This window comes from Parasteatoda tepidariorum, chromosome 10 (assembly GCF_043381705.1).
Source record: "Parasteatoda tepidariorum isolate YZ-2023 chromosome 10, CAS_Ptep_4.0, whole genome shotgun sequence".
Classification (NCBI taxonomy): domain Eukaryota; kingdom Metazoa; phylum Arthropoda; class Arachnida; order Araneae; family Theridiidae; genus Parasteatoda; species Parasteatoda tepidariorum.
This window is the reverse complement of record NC_092213.1, coordinates 51,068,481-51,086,116: the sequence shown is the minus strand read 5'-3', so window position 1 is coordinate 51,086,116 and position 17,636 is coordinate 51,068,481. Positions and strand designations below refer to the sequence as shown.

Sequence of the window (17,636 nt, the reverse complement as noted above, 5' to 3'; positions counted from 1 at the left end):
GTGTGATAGTGGTTTAGGCGACAACCGCTATCCCCAGATGTCTTTCGCGGAGACAAAGGTTGGGGGTTCAATTCCCGGTTCACTAGATATTTCCATTAAATGCAAATTTATAAATATAATTTGCATACGTGAAGCGAAGCGAAGTGGAGTAAAGTGAAGTAGTCCTTACCGGTTGTCCACAAATGTTTGGTTTGTTTGATATATGGTGACCTATACACCATGAGGTCGTGTGATAGTGGTTTAGGCGACAACCGCTATCCCCAGATGTCTTTCGCGGAGACAAAGGTTGGGGGTTCAATTCCCGGTTCACTAGATATTTCCATTAAATGCAAATTTATAAATATAATTTGCATACGTGAAGCGAAGCGAAGTGGAGTAAAGTGAAGTAGTCCTTACCGGTTGTCCACAAATGTTTGGTTTCTTTGATATATGGTGACCTATACACCAAGAGGTCGTGTGATAGTGGTTTAGGCGACAACCGCTGTCCCCCGATGTCTTTCGCGGAGGCAAAGGTTGGGGGTTCAATTCCCAGTTGACTAGATATTTCCATTAAATGCAAATTTTTAAATATAATTTGCATACGTGAAGCGTAGCGAAGTGGAGTAAAGTGAAGTAGTCTTTACCGGTTGTCCACAAATGTTTGGTTTGTTTGATATATGGTGACCTATACACCAAGAGGTCGTGTGATAGTGGTTTAGGCGACAACCGCTATCCCCAGATGTCTTTCGCGGAGACAAAGGTTGGGGGTTCAATTCCCGGTTGTGTAAATGACTAGATATTTCCATTAATTGATTCGTGAAAAAACATTCATTCACGTGACTCATGCCCGTTACAATTATTTTGAATAAAATTTCTCTCTAGATTCCTCTTTCTCAAATTTGTACTTAAAAAACAAAAAAAATTATTTAAGAGAAATCTGGAAAAAATATTTCAATTATATTTATTACGTTAATAAAATAGGATGAGCTTTACAATTCTTTCGTTCAAAGATAAAACGTATTTATGCGGCTGGTGCTCGTTGCTGTTGTTGTTGTTGTTAATGTCAATTTGCGTCGCACTGGAGCTGCACAATGGGCTATTGGCGACGGTCTGGGAAACATCCCGGAGGATGATCCGAAGACATGCCATCGCAATTTTGATCCTCTGCGGAGGGGATGGCACCCCCGCTTCGGTAGCCCGACCGAAAAGTTGCGCGCGAAGTCGAGCACTTTACGGTAGCACAGTTTAACGAGGACCAATACCGCACGCTCTCGGTCCCTACGCAGACTGATCCAAGTGGTCACCCACCCGCACGCTGACCGTAGCCAGTGATGCTTGACTTCGGTGATCTGCTGGGAACCGTGTCTTAACGATCAGTCCACTGCGGGACTGGTGCTCGTTGCAACTATTTTTGATCAGAGATGAAACGTATGCATGAGGTTGGTGCGCTTTACAATTATTTCGTTCAAATATGAAACGTATTTATCCGGCTGGTGCTCGTTGCAATCATTTTAGATCAGAGATGAAACGTATGCATGCGGTTGGTGAGCTTTACAATTCGTTCAAAGAATTTTTTTCTTTCTTGGTTAATGGCGGGCACTTGGGTCTATTTCCCATTGGCCTCAGAAATGCTAGAATTGCTACTCTGTAATCATTACCCAGTTAGCACCTATGGCTGAGCCACGGTGGTGGAGCAGCGTCGCCCAATGTCATACAACCATAAACCCGTTTATAGGGCGGGTTACATTCACACAGAAGAAAGAACATAACACAGAGAGAGAAAGAAACATCCATGTCCTGAGCGGGATTCGAACCCGCAACCATCGGCTTCGCAGTCAGGCACGCTAACCACTCGGCAACCTGGTCGGCTTCCAGACGCTCTGTTAAGCGTGGAGGTGGCGGGTTCGAATCCAGCCGTAACCCTGGATGTATTGTGATGTATTTCTCTGTATTGTGCTACCTGTTCTTCCACTTGACAAAGGTTTATAAGCCTTAATTGAGCACACAAGCCTGCAAATATGTGTTATACCAATAAACCAAATCTGGTCGGCTTTTGTTCAAAGATGAAACGTATTTATGCGGCTGGTGCTCGCTGCAATTATTTTCGATCAAAGATATGTTTCGACGATGCTCGTTTATTATCACTAAATTATTAAGAGCCTTCTCAGATTCCAGCTCTTCCGAACGAAGCACCAATGAATATTATTTTGAATATTATAATAATCAATGAATAAAGTAGGAAATAGGCGTATTTAATTAAAAATACAATTTTAACTATAAAAAAAAAAGAATTTAAATACAGTTATTTCACTAAAAAGATACTTAAAAATATTTATTACATTAAAAAAAGCAATAAAATAAAACAATTTAATTAAAAATAGACAAATATTTAATTAAAAGAACATCCCGAAACTCTGATTTAATTAGCAATCAGGTTTTACGCGCTAAGTAGTATAACGGGAATCATAGGTTCTCCGGAGTGACGTCATTTCCGGAAGAAAAAGTGTCCCTTATACTACTAACGCATTCAGTTTCAAACTAAGTATTGTTCCTTTGTAACATCTGAAATGTCTCACGTTATTCAAAATACAGTTCGTTTTACGAATGCTTCACATAACATGATTATAATTGAACTGAGAATTGAAGAAACTGATCTAACCGAACCTTATTTGAACACCGATGTATTCGAGGTTGAAGTTGCAGACGAAATAAAATTCATGAACTTTCGAATGAGTGTGTTATCAAAGCAAATATGCCTGAATTTAATTTGCCCATGTTTTTATAAAAAGTTTATAAATCATTCAACAATGCTATTGGATGCAACAGGAAGTTTTATCTTTGGTCATACAGCATCCTATAACAGCCATTTGTTTACAAATATGCTCGATGGATTTGAAAGACCATTGACTTCATTGGAATTTCCATTGACTGTTAAGTGTGCATTAGTGATTAAGAAGAGCACTGAGAAATTGTTAAAACCATTTCAGAATATTGATGAAGTATCAGTGCCGATTCAGGACAGTGAAAAAGCTCCGGTTCAGTATCAGAGCTTTGTTAAGGAAGCAGCGACAAATACGACTGATTATTGCAATGCTCCAATAGACTGCTTACGAGAACTGTCTGTAAATTTGAAGAATCTTTTAGATCAAGCCGTTGGTACTGATATTGCGATTCACGTGGATGGTGTCAGCATGAAGGCACACAAAATGATTCTAAGAGCGAGATCGCCAGTTTTCGAAAAGATGTTCGATCACGACACAAGCGAAGCTATCAAGAATGAAATCGATGTTAAAGATATACGCGCTTCCATAATGAAAGAACTTCTCACTTTTCTGTATGCCGGCACAATAGAAAATCACGATTTTGACGATGCTTGCGACCTTTACTATGCCGCTGATAAATATGAAGTGCTGTCCCTTCGGAATGCTTGTGCGAAAGATTTGCTGCGTCATCTTCAAGTAAACAATGCATGCCAGTTGTTGATTTTGGCTACTAATCACGGTGATGAATCTTTGAAAGAAAAAATATTGAAATATATAATGGCCAATGTTAAGGAAATAGTGGCCACAAAATCATTTGAAGAGTTAGCCAAATACGATGCAAATCTTGTTGTGTTCTTGATGCGTAACGCTTTCTTAAAATGACAGTGTATGAAGTTGAAGATTTAAGTTAATATTGATTTTGAATTCGTCCTTGTTCATTATTTTATACCGAAGAAATAAATTTTGAAATTGCTAAAGTGTATTTAATTATAAGTCTATTTTAGTGAATGAAACCACGTAAGTAATATTTCTTAGACGTCTGGTATTGATAGGAAAATTACATTTGAAGTTGATGAGGTATGGAGTTTTAAATAACGTAAAATATATTTATAAATAATTTATAAATGAATAATTAATAAATAAATAGCAAATAAATGTGTAAAAATTTTCATTCTTATTTCAGTTTGAACAATTACGTTGAGAATTACTTTTTGCAGTAATTAGTTTAAATTAAAATATAACTGAAGATTAAACTTTGTTAACGCTAAAAAAAAAACTTAAACCTACAAATGTCTTTTGAATATAAATATATCCCATAATGAAGTGCTGTCCTTTCTCAATGCTTGAGCGAAATATTTGCTGCATAATCTTCAAGTGGAAAATGCATGCCTGGTGCTGATCTTAACGAATTACCACGGAGATGAAATTTAAAAGAAAGAATGCATTATATAAAAACTTAATTTAAAACAATTTTGACTATTATGTCATTTGAAGAGCTGACTAAATGTGACCCAATTCTTCCTGTGTTAACTTGTAATTATATGCTTTCTTAGACTGAATAATGCGTTTTAATACGTATTATGATACCGTACAAAGATAAAAAGTTGAATTAATAATCATGATGTCGACGATTATTAAAATTTTCCATTCATACTACTTTTAACTTGTTAAAGTTTATTTAAGTAGGATAATATAAGAACCGCTTCATGCCTGAAAATAAATTAAATAATATTTTTAAATATGAAACTTTATATATAACTTAGAAGGCAATTATTTAAAACTGCACTATACTGTAAGAGAATCAATTTTGTTTCAACTGATGTATTCTTTAGAACTAATGAAATTTATTAACGTAGGTAATTTTCTTACAAAATTGAGAATACTGAAAGGCAAAGTTACTCGAAATATTGTTTAATGCTGATTAGAATTTTTAATATTGTTTTTGTTCATTTTATTAGTAGAATTTAAATAGTAAATATATTAAATGTTGATTGTATTTAAAGGTTGTATATATTTAAATAGGACATGTTTTAACCAAGTGATCAACATAAATATGGAAATGAAAATTAAATGATATTTAAATATTTTTCTTTTTTCGCAAGTTTGAAACGTGTCAGTTCTTTTGAAATGGACGATCTTACTGAACAGCATAATTAAATTTTTTAAACAAAAGTTATTATTAAATTAAAGTTATTAACATAAATAAATTACATCGGAAAAAGCATTTATAATATTTGTTGCCTTACAAAAGTGTTTAAAATCCCTAGAAAACTTTTTTTTACTCTTGAAAGCGTTGAGATGAACTATTTCTTAAATACATTATTGAAACATTTCAGTCTTGTATATGACACGTATTTTAGAAACAACAGACAGACACCACAGTAATGTTTCAAATGTTTGCGGTATCAATTTTAGACCTAATTATAATACAAAAATTAAATACCGTACTTTAAATATTTCTGGAATTTTGTGTTTTAATATTTGCAAAGATACGTCAAAAACGCAAATGCTTAACAGAACAGTTCAATGTTTGGATTTATTGAAAAACCATCAAAAAATTAGGATTAATACGAGATTTATTTTTTAAAACTCTTTAAAAAGGCAAATATAGAGCAAAATTAAGAAATTTTTGCCACTGGCCTGTGGGTAGTTTTCAAATTTTAACAGTGGTCACTTTTTAGAACATGTGTCAACTTTTCAAAAATTGATAACTTTAAGCGATTAAAAAAACTTTTTTTATTAATAATGTAACGCATTTCTTATGAAGCATATGGTAAATATTACAAGGAAATTGCAAGGTAATATTACACGGTAAATATTATGGTGCATTTAAATATTAATATTCATCATAATTTCCTATTCATTTAAAAATAATAATATTAAAATGCACACGGAGTGCATTTTTGTCGGAGAAAGTAATGGTGTTTGGCAGACAATTTTTGTTGTTGTTATTGTTAATTTACGTCGCACTAGAGCTGCACAATGGGCTATTGGCGACGATCTGAGAAGCATCCCGCAGGATGATCCGAAGACATGCCATCACAATTTTGATCCTCTGCGGAGGGGATGGCACCCCCTCTTCGGCAGCCCGACGACCTACACTCGAAGTAGAGCACTGTATGGTAGAACAGTTTAACGAGGACCCATACCACACACCCTCGGTCCGTGCGCAGACTGATCCAAGTGGTCACCCACCCGCACACTGACCGCCATGTATTATATTTATTTGCCCTGTGGCAGGGAGCGACCGTTAATTTTGTCCTACACCTGCAAAAACATTTTTATTATCTTTAGTAACAGTAGTGGCAGCATTAAAACTTTTTGTATCATCAATAAAAGAATATTTGGGAAAAAATAAAAGTATGCAGGACAAACATTTTATAAGTGTGTCATGATTGAAGAATTGTTATTTTTAAGAGAGAAATTTATTAAAGGGAAACCATAGTGAAAAGGATTGTATGTGCATTTTTTATTTTTATCTTCATGAACAACGAATTATGAATAAAGAAATAAATATAAAACCTAAAATGCCAAATTTTTTTTCTTTATTTGGTCATTTTAAGAAATAAAATATAACAATTTAAAAAAACGTTATAAGGATCTAAATTCATATACGATCGATTTTTTTTAAAATTTTATTTAGGAAGTTAGGAAAAAGAGAATTTTGTTAAATGAAGTTTATTGGCTTATCTCTTTTTAAAATTTTTAATGGTTCAGTTTTTCAGACAATTCGCTTTAACACGCATTTACGTTTTTAATTATATACCCATTGTTATGCTTATTATCAGTGTACCCTTAACAATTTTTGTAACAAATCGCAAAAGTTGTATGAACATTTTTCGCCAAATTGCTTCAATTTTTCGAACAGATGCATTATATTGCATTATATTCCTTTTCAATTTTGCATACTCAGTCTTGTGTTTATAATCGGGGATTAGATTCAAGCCATTCAAATAACGGTTCTCTAAATAATTTTTCAAACAAATAAAAAAATAAAATAAAAATTTTCGATATTGCTTCATTTTTTCCAACAGTTGCTTGAAATGTTCTTAGAATTTTAATTGCATACTCAAGATGTTTCTAATCAGTAATTGGCTCCAAATCATTCAAAGGTTGGTACACCTAAAACTTTTTCAACCGATCGCATTATTTCTAATTGCTTGAAATCATGTATTTAAATTAAAAGTACTGACAAATTGATTAAATATAACCTTAATTTTTAAAAGCCTATATAATTTTTTAATATATTATTAACATTAAGCGGAAAATGAAATTTCAAGAAAATTTTCCACACTTAATCAGTGATATTTAAAAATATCATCCTAAAAAGTATAATTTGAAACTCGAGAAAGATATAGCGCTTTTTTTCGCGGTTTCACGGAAAAGAGGATTCTAGAAATTTAAATCGTCTTTCCTCAAAATAAAATTTTTAATATTCTCATCCACGATCAGCCGATATTTTTCGATTGACTTATAAAAAGTATGGGACACATATTTTTCAGCAATAAATTTTACGCACATCATCAGTGACATTTGAGAATGTCCTATAGGTCTAAGTTGAAACTCGAAAAAAAGCATTCCGAAGAGACCGAGCCTATCAACAGCACAGTAAAGATTGAAAGCATCGTCAAAATCACGATTTTCCATTGTGAGAATTTCTTTCATCATGGGAGCAGTATGCCGATATCGATTTCCTTTTGGACAGCTTCGCTTGTATCGTAATCGAACATCTTTTCAAAAACTGGCGATCTTGCTCTTAGAATCATTTTGGGTGCTTTCAATCTGACACTGACGTGAATTGTAATATTTGTATCGATAACTTGACTTGAAAACTTCTTCAAATTTAGAGGCTGCTCCTTAAAATAATCTATTGGAGCATTGTCATGTTTGTCAGTTTTTGCCTGTCACTATTCCTTAGCAGTATTCTGAACTGGCACGTATTTATCAGCTCAACGGTCCATTGTTACTTCTTTACGTTCTGAACTAGTGCTTACAGTGCTCTTTGATCAAAATTTAAAACTGGCACTGTTTTATCATTAGTAATCGGAATCACAAGCTAACACATAATAGTTATTTTATTTTACAACCGTCGTTGAACAGCTGACCCAATTTTGGGTTTACGACTACTAATGTTCAACTCCGTGGCCTTGTAATTTTGAACCCAATCCAGAAGACAAGGAAACTCTTAGATCAGTACCGCCAGAGGTATGATTTGTTATGGGAACACTTTGTAACCAAAAACGATTTAACGTGCATCAATCACCATTTATTACATGGGAAGTCTTCGGCCGGCGGGGATTGAACCCATGACCTCTTGGACATGGACCCAGTGCCTTACCTACCAGGCATTCCCGAAATTCTTGAAGCATTTTGAAGCAAATATCTTTGAGGCTGAAGACTCCCCGTGTTGTTGATGCACGTTAAATCTATCGAGTCGCCAAGTCCTCCATGTTCCCATAACAAAGCAATACATCTGGGAGTACTGATCCAGGAGTTTCCTTGTCTTCTGGATCGGTTCAAAATTTCAAGGCTACGGAATTGAACATTAGTTGTCGTAAACCCAAAAATTGAATCGGCTGTTCAACGATGGATATAAAAAATTAAAAAAGAAAATATCTTTGAAACTAAAAAATGACATGTGGCCATAAAGAAGTTAGCATGGCAGTGTAACGTATATTGACTTCAGCTTAGTCTTGGCTACTTAACCAAAGAGACATCTGATTTGCTTTAGGTAAAGCAAGTGTAAAATACCATGCTTGCTTACCCACAGCATGAAGGTCAATACTACACAAAGAGGATCTAGGTTTTAGACCAGATTTTGCAAATTTTAGCGTCAATTATTTACTTACAATTCGAGAATACAAGAAGTGATTATGCCTAATCATGTGATTTATATCAGATTTAATTGCATACTTGTAAGCGACGTCACGCGTGTGTCGAACTTGATTTGCTACCGAATCGACAAATGCCACGATTTACCTACGATGGCATCACTTGCAGGTATAAAGTTAAAATAATTTTTGTAAGAAATATGGAGCCGGGATAGCCTAGTCGGTAGGGTGCTGGGTCCATGTCCGAGAGTTCGTGGGTTCAAACCCCTCCAGCCGAAAACGGTGACTAATGCACGTTAAATCTGTCGAGTCACAAAGTCCACCATGTTCCCATAACAAATCAATACCTCTGAGGGTACTGGATTGGAGATAGATCGTTCTCTGATTCAGGTCGAAATTATGATCTGTGGATGAATGAATGGACGTATGAATGGGTCCGCCCTATAAACGGGTGTGACGTATGGGTATGACAGAAGTTGAATTCTTGGCCATAGATGGCGCCCCTGGAGAACAAGAACAATCGCACCCCTCTGCCTAAACAGGCATACGCAACAATAACAAGAAACACGGGTAAGAGAAATAATGTTTTTATCCGGAGAGTCAATTTGGATAATGTTTGTATTGCAGAAAAAAATTAGTAGCTTATTATGAATTCAGTTACTCTGATAAACGTTATCTTATCTTGGATGATCATAATTCTTATCGCTTTAGTTTCTCTTTAAATAGAATTTGTAACTCAAGTTTCTCATTTAATTATTTAACTCAAGTGTTACAAGCCCAGATGACAACGAAGGGGATAGTGTTTTGTCTAATTTAAATATGTCTTCACTATTACATAGAATATATTAGACAAGGTTCGATTAAGAAGTACAAGAGCTGTATTTTATTTCTTGTTTTTAACTTTTCTAAGTACATAAGCCAAATGAAATAACCTCATATTTCGGAAAACAATCGACTTTTTAAAAACTGTAATAGATGCATTTGGTAATTTTATTAAATTATTTATGTTAATATATGCGAAATAAGCATCTGACTTTCTTGTATATCCTTAGTTTTTATGTTAAAAAGTTATTTTTAGTAAAAAAAGGCATACAAAATAAATTATAAATTTATATATTCAATAAGCTATCAGTAAATTAATAAATTTATGCAACTTCAGTGTAGTTTGCTCGTCATTTACCCAGAAAAAGAAAGTGAAACAAAACAAAATATAGCTCAATACAATTAACATTATTTTGTAGTGGTATCAGAACGAAATTTGAGAATCTTAATTCTAACTACGTTAGAGACAGGAATCTTATTATTACAAGATCTTAAGCGAATCATCTTAAATATTATCATAGTAGGTGAAAAGAAAAAAGTCAATTGATTAAAAAAACTAAACTCAGTGGCGAGCCAGCCCAAAGAGGGCCAAGGCCTACAGTGTCCATCTCAGTCTTCTTGACCTTGGACTCCAGGGTGCAGGAGCAGATGTTCCGGTTATGTGGTCAGCCTTGTCCGCCCCGAGGATCGAACACAGGACCAGTGGCACAAGAGTGCGAAGCTCTACCGCCAATTGATTAAAACTTGTGCTAAAAACAAACACTTAACTCTAATAAAAAATAATCAAGCTTAAATTGAAATTATTGACTGTAGACGTAACTTTTACTTAATATTCAATTTTTCCGAAACATCTTAAACTGGAAAATAAAATAAGTGAAAGTTAAAAAAAAATTTTTTTTACATGATTTATAAATCGGCAGTAAAAGTATTTGACAATTGAGAATGTTATACTAAAAGTAAAAGTTGGAACTGTTACAAACGAGAATGATATAGCACTTTTTCGGGTGAGGCAGGTAGGGATGAAACTGTCTTAAAATTTAAATGTATTTTGTCTAAGCTGAGTTTTTAATATTCACTACGCGTTCTACCAATTTACTTAGAAATTCAGCTTTTTGGTTTCAAAAAATGTAAAGATGGAAATATAAGTCCACATGCTTCAATCGCTCCAGAATAGGCACACATTCTCCACAAAAAAGGTAATTGCAATAGCGAAAAGAATTTTTAATGTTGCGTTTGTAGTTTTTATCAATTAAATAATAAAGTTATTCTCATAAATAATAGCATAAGTTAAATAAAACATACACAGTGGAACTTAAATATTATCATTTAGTTAATCAAAAACTAGAAACACGATTAAAACTCTAGGTCTAACCGAATATCTGTTGCATCAAATGCATTAAGTTTCTTAGAAAATAGGTAGAAAAGTGAAGAAATTATCTTGTGCAACACGCGTGAAAGACTTTGATTTTTGAAAATATCTTCAAGAAAACTTCATACTTTCGAGTACTAATGCAAAAAATGCTGTAATTTTCTTATAAATTTCAACTTGTACAATTAAAAGAGTTTTTTTCACATTAATCTACGAATTTCGTAAGAACTTTTTTTTCATTTTACTTTAATTATTTGGTTCATTTTTTTTCTATTTACTTACTTATTTTTGACTATATTTTTCTCCTTATGGTTAGACAAGTGTCCTTTTCGTTTTTTTTTTTTTTTAAATGTTGTGTTTTTGTTGTTCTCTTCTGTACAGTATGAGGTCTCATCTATTTATAGCTTCTATATATTTTATTTTATTTTATTTTATAACCGTCGTAGAACAGCCAACCCAATTTTAGGGTTTACGACTACTAATGTTCAACTCAGTAGCCTTGTCATTTAGAACTCAATCCAGAAGACAAGGGAACTCCTGAATCAAGTATTGGGAGAAATTCTCCTTCGTGGAGGTCTTTTTCATGGAACTAACCCGCATTTGCGTTACATGGTGCGAAGGACAACGAGAACCTCCCACGATTAGCTCGATGGGAAGAGGACTCTAACCCAGTCGAAAGAGTTTTTTTTCAACAGAAATAAATTGCAGTATGCCTCGTTTTTTTTTTAAATATTACAAACACAAAAATGCTCCTACTAGTTCTGGTGTCTACAATGCAACATTTCTCATTCTAAAATTACGGTGAAATAACCGTCAGTATTGTGTTTCTCCAATTAACCGTGAAGTTTTCGGCCAGGAACATTTTTTAGCTTTACGGTTTTGAAAAATCCATGAATACAAAACTATATGGTTTTGTAACCATTTACAGCAAGCATGATTTCTAAACAGTAAAAATAAAATTTTATTGAAGCTAGGTTATGTTAGGAGATGGAATTTTGTTGTTAAATTATGTTTTGTCAAATGAACCATGGAATGTGACGTAATTAGTTTATCTGGTGGTGCCATCTATTGTGAGAATCGGGAAATACTAGACTTTTTTTCTAAACCTAAGTAGCTTCTTAGTACTGCCATATATGTGTGAAAGAGGGTTTTGTATTCTAAAAGTCCAGGGTCACCGATTAGGGAGGGCAGATCACTGGAAACTTTTCATATCTTGATGGAATATTAAGCTGTCAATATTAGGATTCGAAAACTGTTCAGTTGGCCATGAGATTGACAAATTAACTCTCTCGACTATGGTATGTACCCAGCTGCTAGGAACTATGTGGTTTCCCAATTGGTGCGGTTAAAATTCAGGTTGCTTAAGAGTATTACGCAAAAACAATCAATAAACGATTTTTCTCACAGTTTGTATACCTTCATATTTATAATGAACTGTTTTGGTGGGATATGGTAAAATAACAATTAAGTAATCAGTTATTTAATAATTTTCTTAGAGAAATTTCTAGCAGTGAAGGATTTAATCTAATTGAGATAAACAGAGATGAAACCTACGAGTAAAAATATAATTCACACTTTTTTGTATGTGGTTTTAGAGTACGCAAGTGACATCGTATCTGAAAACTACACGTGCAAAACTGAAGGGAATATCACGGTTTATGTGAATGCATCCGATGAATTTGTTTATGAGAATACTTCAATCACTTTCTGCTGTACGAATATTGTCAGTAGAAACTGGATGCTGAAAGCTGATGATCTCCAAATTACACCACCAGGTATGGAAAAATCAAATGAAATTTTCATAGTAACGAAAATCTGTTTTTCAAAAGAAAAAAAGCGCCAACAAGTTCAAAAAATGTTTTTTCCTCTCATAATTTGACAATATACAAACAGACAGTATGATTATTCTTTATATTTTGATAGTATATACCTCCAAGAATGTTTTTAACTATTAGTCTGATTTGATTTATATGTTCAAATGCATGTATTTATTTGTAATAAAAACAAATAATCAATTAGTTCTATCTTGTTCAAAAATAAAACTAATCAGCGAAAATAGCGATTTAGTAACTTACTTATTGGTTAATAAACTTTATTAAACGAGTATTTTAATCCACGAAAAACTTTCAAAAATCGTGAAATGTTTTTAACCAGTTGCCTTACCGACTTTTTCATCACAAACCTGTATTATGTGTTAAGAGACATAATGAAAGTGATTTTTTTTTAAATTCAAGTTTTTTAGATTTTTTACTCTAAAGCTTTTTTCTACAAGTATGAGCAAAAGGCTCATATAAATTAGAATGCATACCAGTTTTTTTGTATTAATTCATAAAAGATGCAAATAAAGTTTCTCAAATTTAATTTTATTATTTATATTATAAAAGTTTTAAAAATGTTTACAATTTACAATTTGCTAATAATAAAACGTATTTTAATGAATAAAATTTAACAAAATATATTCCGAAATTATTAGCTACTAGTCCTTTTTCATATTCATTAATGTGCTCATCATAGAATCACATTAGAATCACATGATAGAATCACATCTTCCACAGCTCATCAAAGCGAGTCTACTACTGTACTAAGCGACAGTTGAGCTCTGCTCAGTCTGGCAACAACAAAAAATTTCCAGCAGGGTTTTACCTTGCCTCCTAGACATAATGGACAAGGTAGAAAAAAAGGCGTAAATTCTGAATAGTTTTGATGTCATGATTGGTATCTTCACGTACTAGGAATCAATCTTATTGGTTTGAGAGACGTACTTTAAATATGCAAAGTAATTACACCAGACGATGTTTTATTAATATTTAAGTTTAGGCACAGAAACCATTAAAATTGAGTCCTAGTACGAGAAAATCCGATCATTATTTAGACCAAAAGTTATTCAACGTATTCGCTTTTTTTCTTTTTGCACTTCGTACGGAACAAAGACGTATGCTAGTTTAAGATCCAGTCTTTTTTTTATCCACAAAATATTGCAATTAGACATAACGTAAATGATGTTTTACATTTTCTATGTATGCAAACAAATACCATTTGTGCTATAGCGGCATAAAACGGTGCAATTTTTTGTGTAAAAAAATTATATACTGAATGTCGAGTGCATCTTTTGGCCGAATTAGATGTTCATATTTTATCATATTTGTACCAATGTGAAACATTCGAAAGACCCCTGAAGTCGAAGACGTATTTCTTCCTATACTGCATTTTAAAAATTATTTAAAACAAAACATGTAGAATTATGTCAAAATGAAAGTTTTATATGTTACGCGCTGCTCTAGGTTTTTCATTGGCTGCTCATAGAAAAATAATTCTTCTTCGAGACTATAAAAACCGTTATTCCTTTCGTTTTTTCTTCTTCATTTCTGTGTATATATATATAATATAGTTCTTATTTTCTCTCAAATGAATATATGTGCTTTCAGGTGATATTAGTTTTCAGTTTTCCTATACGGGAGAGGAAAAATATTTTCCCATGGGTGCTCAAGTTGATTTTGACTTTGGAGATGGAAATTCCAAGTCCTATATTGTTTTCGAAAACGAGAATCGCATAATAGAGGAGACATATTCCTATGAACTTCAAGGTGTTTACAATGTTACAGTAAAAGTTTACAACATTTTTGATGAAGAATTTTTCAACTCACAGGTCGGTATATTTCTAGAATATTCTTATTTATTTTTAAAATAAAAGACAAAGAAATACGAAATCAAACAAAATAAATCTTCACAAATTATATTTTACTGATCGAAATCGCTTTGATAAATTTAGCAACACGGTAATCATTCAAAGACTATGGGGATTAGTAATACGGAATAAACGTTGCAGTAAAGCATCTACACAGCCTAAATTTTCATGCTATCTCCAATTACCAACAAAAATTACACAATCCTATATTTTAATGCGTCATTCACACTTGAAATTGTTACCTTGTTTTTAAGTTCTCAAAACATGTTGATCATTGACAAGTGTTTTAAATATATACATGATGTTCTATAATAGACCCCTTAGTATACAATTTTTAGTATCATTGTTCAAAATTAATTTAAAAAAAATAAGGGACCAAAAGTAAAAGTAGGAGACAAAAAAGTAGAAACGAAAACATGATTAAAATTTGACGTGTCACAATTAAGGTAGGTGGGATTACGAACGACACGTTTGTTTCATTACCGAATAAAAATTGAAGATGCTTTAAATAATCACCTTTCAATCTGTTTCAGCAGATAAATCCACTTTTGTCCTCAGTGATTCATCAGATTTCGAAGTTGATTCTGTTTCTCTCGTTTAAATATTATTTTTAACCATTCATACATTTAATATTTTGTTGTATCTTTCTCAAGGATTTTAAATATATAAAAGAGTTAGTCAAATGGTTTTTTCGCCTAAATTGCACGTTCTTAAATCCAGAAATATAACTATTATTTAACATTTTCTTTCACTAATCTCTTCCGTAAAATGTAAAAAAATTTCTTTTTGAAGAATACATTATTATATGTGACTATACTAAAGCTTAAAATTGTTCTTTTTTAATTATAACATGAGTGTACATTTAATATTTAAAAGATTTAACATCGTGCAATGGCAATTATTGTTAAACACATTTCGACTTACGCAGGTGACTATATTGGAAAAAATGGGCAATTTGGAAGTTTTTGCACAGTATTCAATAGATGAAAGTCAAGAACTTACAAATTTACATGGTCCTGATGAAACCGATGTTCCAATCAATTCTATTGTGAGCTTTACATGTAAAATCTCAGGTATATTTGCAAATTATTGCCTTGCTTATTACAAAAGTCGAGATCTTCGCTTTTTTTCTGAATCGATATTTTAATAACGATATTATAGTTATGTGAATAAATATTTATTATGCAATTATAGGTATTGTATATTTCGTTTATTGTTCAGCGTGTGCCGGGTAATATGTCCTATGAATTTGGCATTACATATTTCTTTTGATTCCATTTATATACATAATTCTCTCTATATTTGCATTTAATTCTCTAAATTTTCCCTCATAATAATATCCTTCATATCTTTATAGTAAAGTACATTAACCCTTTTTCTCCAAAAACACAAGTAGTGAAGAATAAAATTCTAAACTTTTACACTGAATTTCAAATCCATTAAAAGTTTGGTATAACTTTTAATGTTTTATCTTTCGCCAAATAGTTTTGAATTGTGACTAGGCATTCTTCACCCGATCACCACTTTTTTTCGTCCAGAATGCACCCTATGTTCATTTTATTATAATTTTTTTTAATAAACATGGAATTATTAAGAATAGTTTATAATATTCTGAAAATTACTTTATTTCACTCTTGTTTATAAATATTTTTCTTCATTTTATAAATGAACCTTGTAATGTGCACCTTATTTTGATAAATACCTCAAAAGAAATGTCCTTATTGCTATTAACAGATTTTTAATAGCTTAGAATTTTCAATTTTTGAAAAATTAGCCACATTTTAAAAGTGCTATAACTGTTCACTGGCTAGTTGCAAAGATTCCTAATTTTGCCCTATATCACTCTCATGTTTGCTTATTAGGATAGTATGCGATGTGCACATGCACTCATTTTACTTTTACTCTAATATTTCTCTCTCTATCTATCTCTATAATAAAGAAACAAAAATTATTATTTTTTAAAGGATCTGTCGACAACTTCATCATGACATTAAAAGATAAAACTGTGGAACAAACTAAAGAAGAGGACATATTTTCAAATCAATTTGATGAGGTATGCTCCTTGCTCCTTTTGTTCTTGATCACAAATCGCAGATTACAATTTACCTAACCTCCAAGTATGATTCGCCTTTTTATAGCTACTTTATATTTAGAAATTTATTTTTGCTTTCTAGGTTGGCAAATATAGGGTCAGTTTCTTGGCTAAAAACTTCCTGGAGGAAAGTAATAATGTTACTTTGGAATTGCGAGTAATGTCTGAGCCAGTAGGTTTGTCGCTACAAGCATCATCTTCGGACGTTTTGCTGGATGAGGAATTAGAATTTACTATAAGCTTTGAGTTTATTGATCAATTTACATGCATCTTGTTTGATGCAGGCGATGAGGAAATTAAACAAGCATTTGGGTCTAAAGAAATGTGTGAGACTTTAGAAGACGAGAATTTTCATTTCAATTCCCGTCATTCTGACAGGTTAGAATGTTTTTAGAACCAAAATTTTCCTCCGATTAGTTTAAAATAACACACTATAATGTAAACCATTATATAAACCATATTCATCAAACCACATTATAATATATAAACCATATTCATCAAACCACAAGCAGAGGGTTATAATTATTAAGAAAGGAAAGTATGTGAAAACTGACGATTCTTTATTTAAAATAAATTTTTACAACGATTGAAAAGTTCGCAAACAATGTCTCCTGAGCAATGACTTTATAAGGGTCATTCTCACAAAAACAGTCATTTTCATGTCCCCAGTATATTTTATGTTTGTTTTACAGCTTACGAAAAAAAAATTCAGGGAAAGTGTCCTTCGGAATGCAAGCTAACAAAAGAATAAAAATAAAGTTATCAATTTTTATTTTTTATTTCTTTTAGGTAATTAAAATATACCAATATGTCATTCCCTCACTTGTCCCCACTGCTGATTTAAAAAAAGAAAAAAATTGTTTCTGAAATAAAAATTTTTTTTTTACAAATTCGTGTTTTTTATTTCAGAATACTGAAATATAGAATTCAGAAAATCAATTTTAAATTTAATTTCTGATAAAAATATTAACACAGCACTATTTTAAACTTTGTCCCCAGTGTTTCGCGTCATTCCCTCACAACAATGTTCTTATCACCTGCAATCTTCTTAGAATAAAAATATTTTAATAAAAACTTCAGAAGTTAACAACTGGCA

At 32.3% G+C, this 17,636-nt stretch overlaps 2 protein-coding genes across 2 annotated transcripts in view; both read left to right on the top strand.

The window, feature by feature from the left end:
* The window catches only part of LOC107445474 (uncharacterized), a 152,677-nt gene that overhangs the window by 65,202 nt on the left and 69,839 nt on the right, over window positions 1-17,636 (top strand). Inside the window, exons 10-14 of the mRNA XM_071187171.1 lie at window positions 12,359-12,538; window positions 14,189-14,409; window positions 15,377-15,521; window positions 16,413-16,501; window positions 16,623-16,918. Coding sequence (XP_071043272.1) covers window positions 12,359-12,538; window positions 14,189-14,409; window positions 15,377-15,521; window positions 16,413-16,501; window positions 16,623-16,918 — 931 coding nt within the window. The remainder of the gene's footprint in view (window positions 1-12,358; window positions 12,539-14,188; window positions 14,410-15,376; window positions 15,522-16,412; window positions 16,502-16,622; window positions 16,919-17,636) is intronic.
* LOC107445492 (speckle-type POZ protein B) lies at window positions 2,460-3,718 on the top strand. Its single transcript, XM_016059894.4, has one exon. It carries the CDS (start codon window positions 2,547-2,549, stop codon window positions 3,621-3,623), a length of 1,077 nt encoding a protein of 358 aa, XP_015915380.1. The 5' UTR covers window positions 2,460-2,546; the 3' UTR covers window positions 3,624-3,718.

What these genes read in the sequence shown, in the direction of transcription:
- LOC107445492 (XM_016059894.4), top strand. Translation starts at nt 2,547, where the DNA reads ATGTCTCACGTTATTCAAAATACAGTTCGTTTTACGAATGCTTCACAT.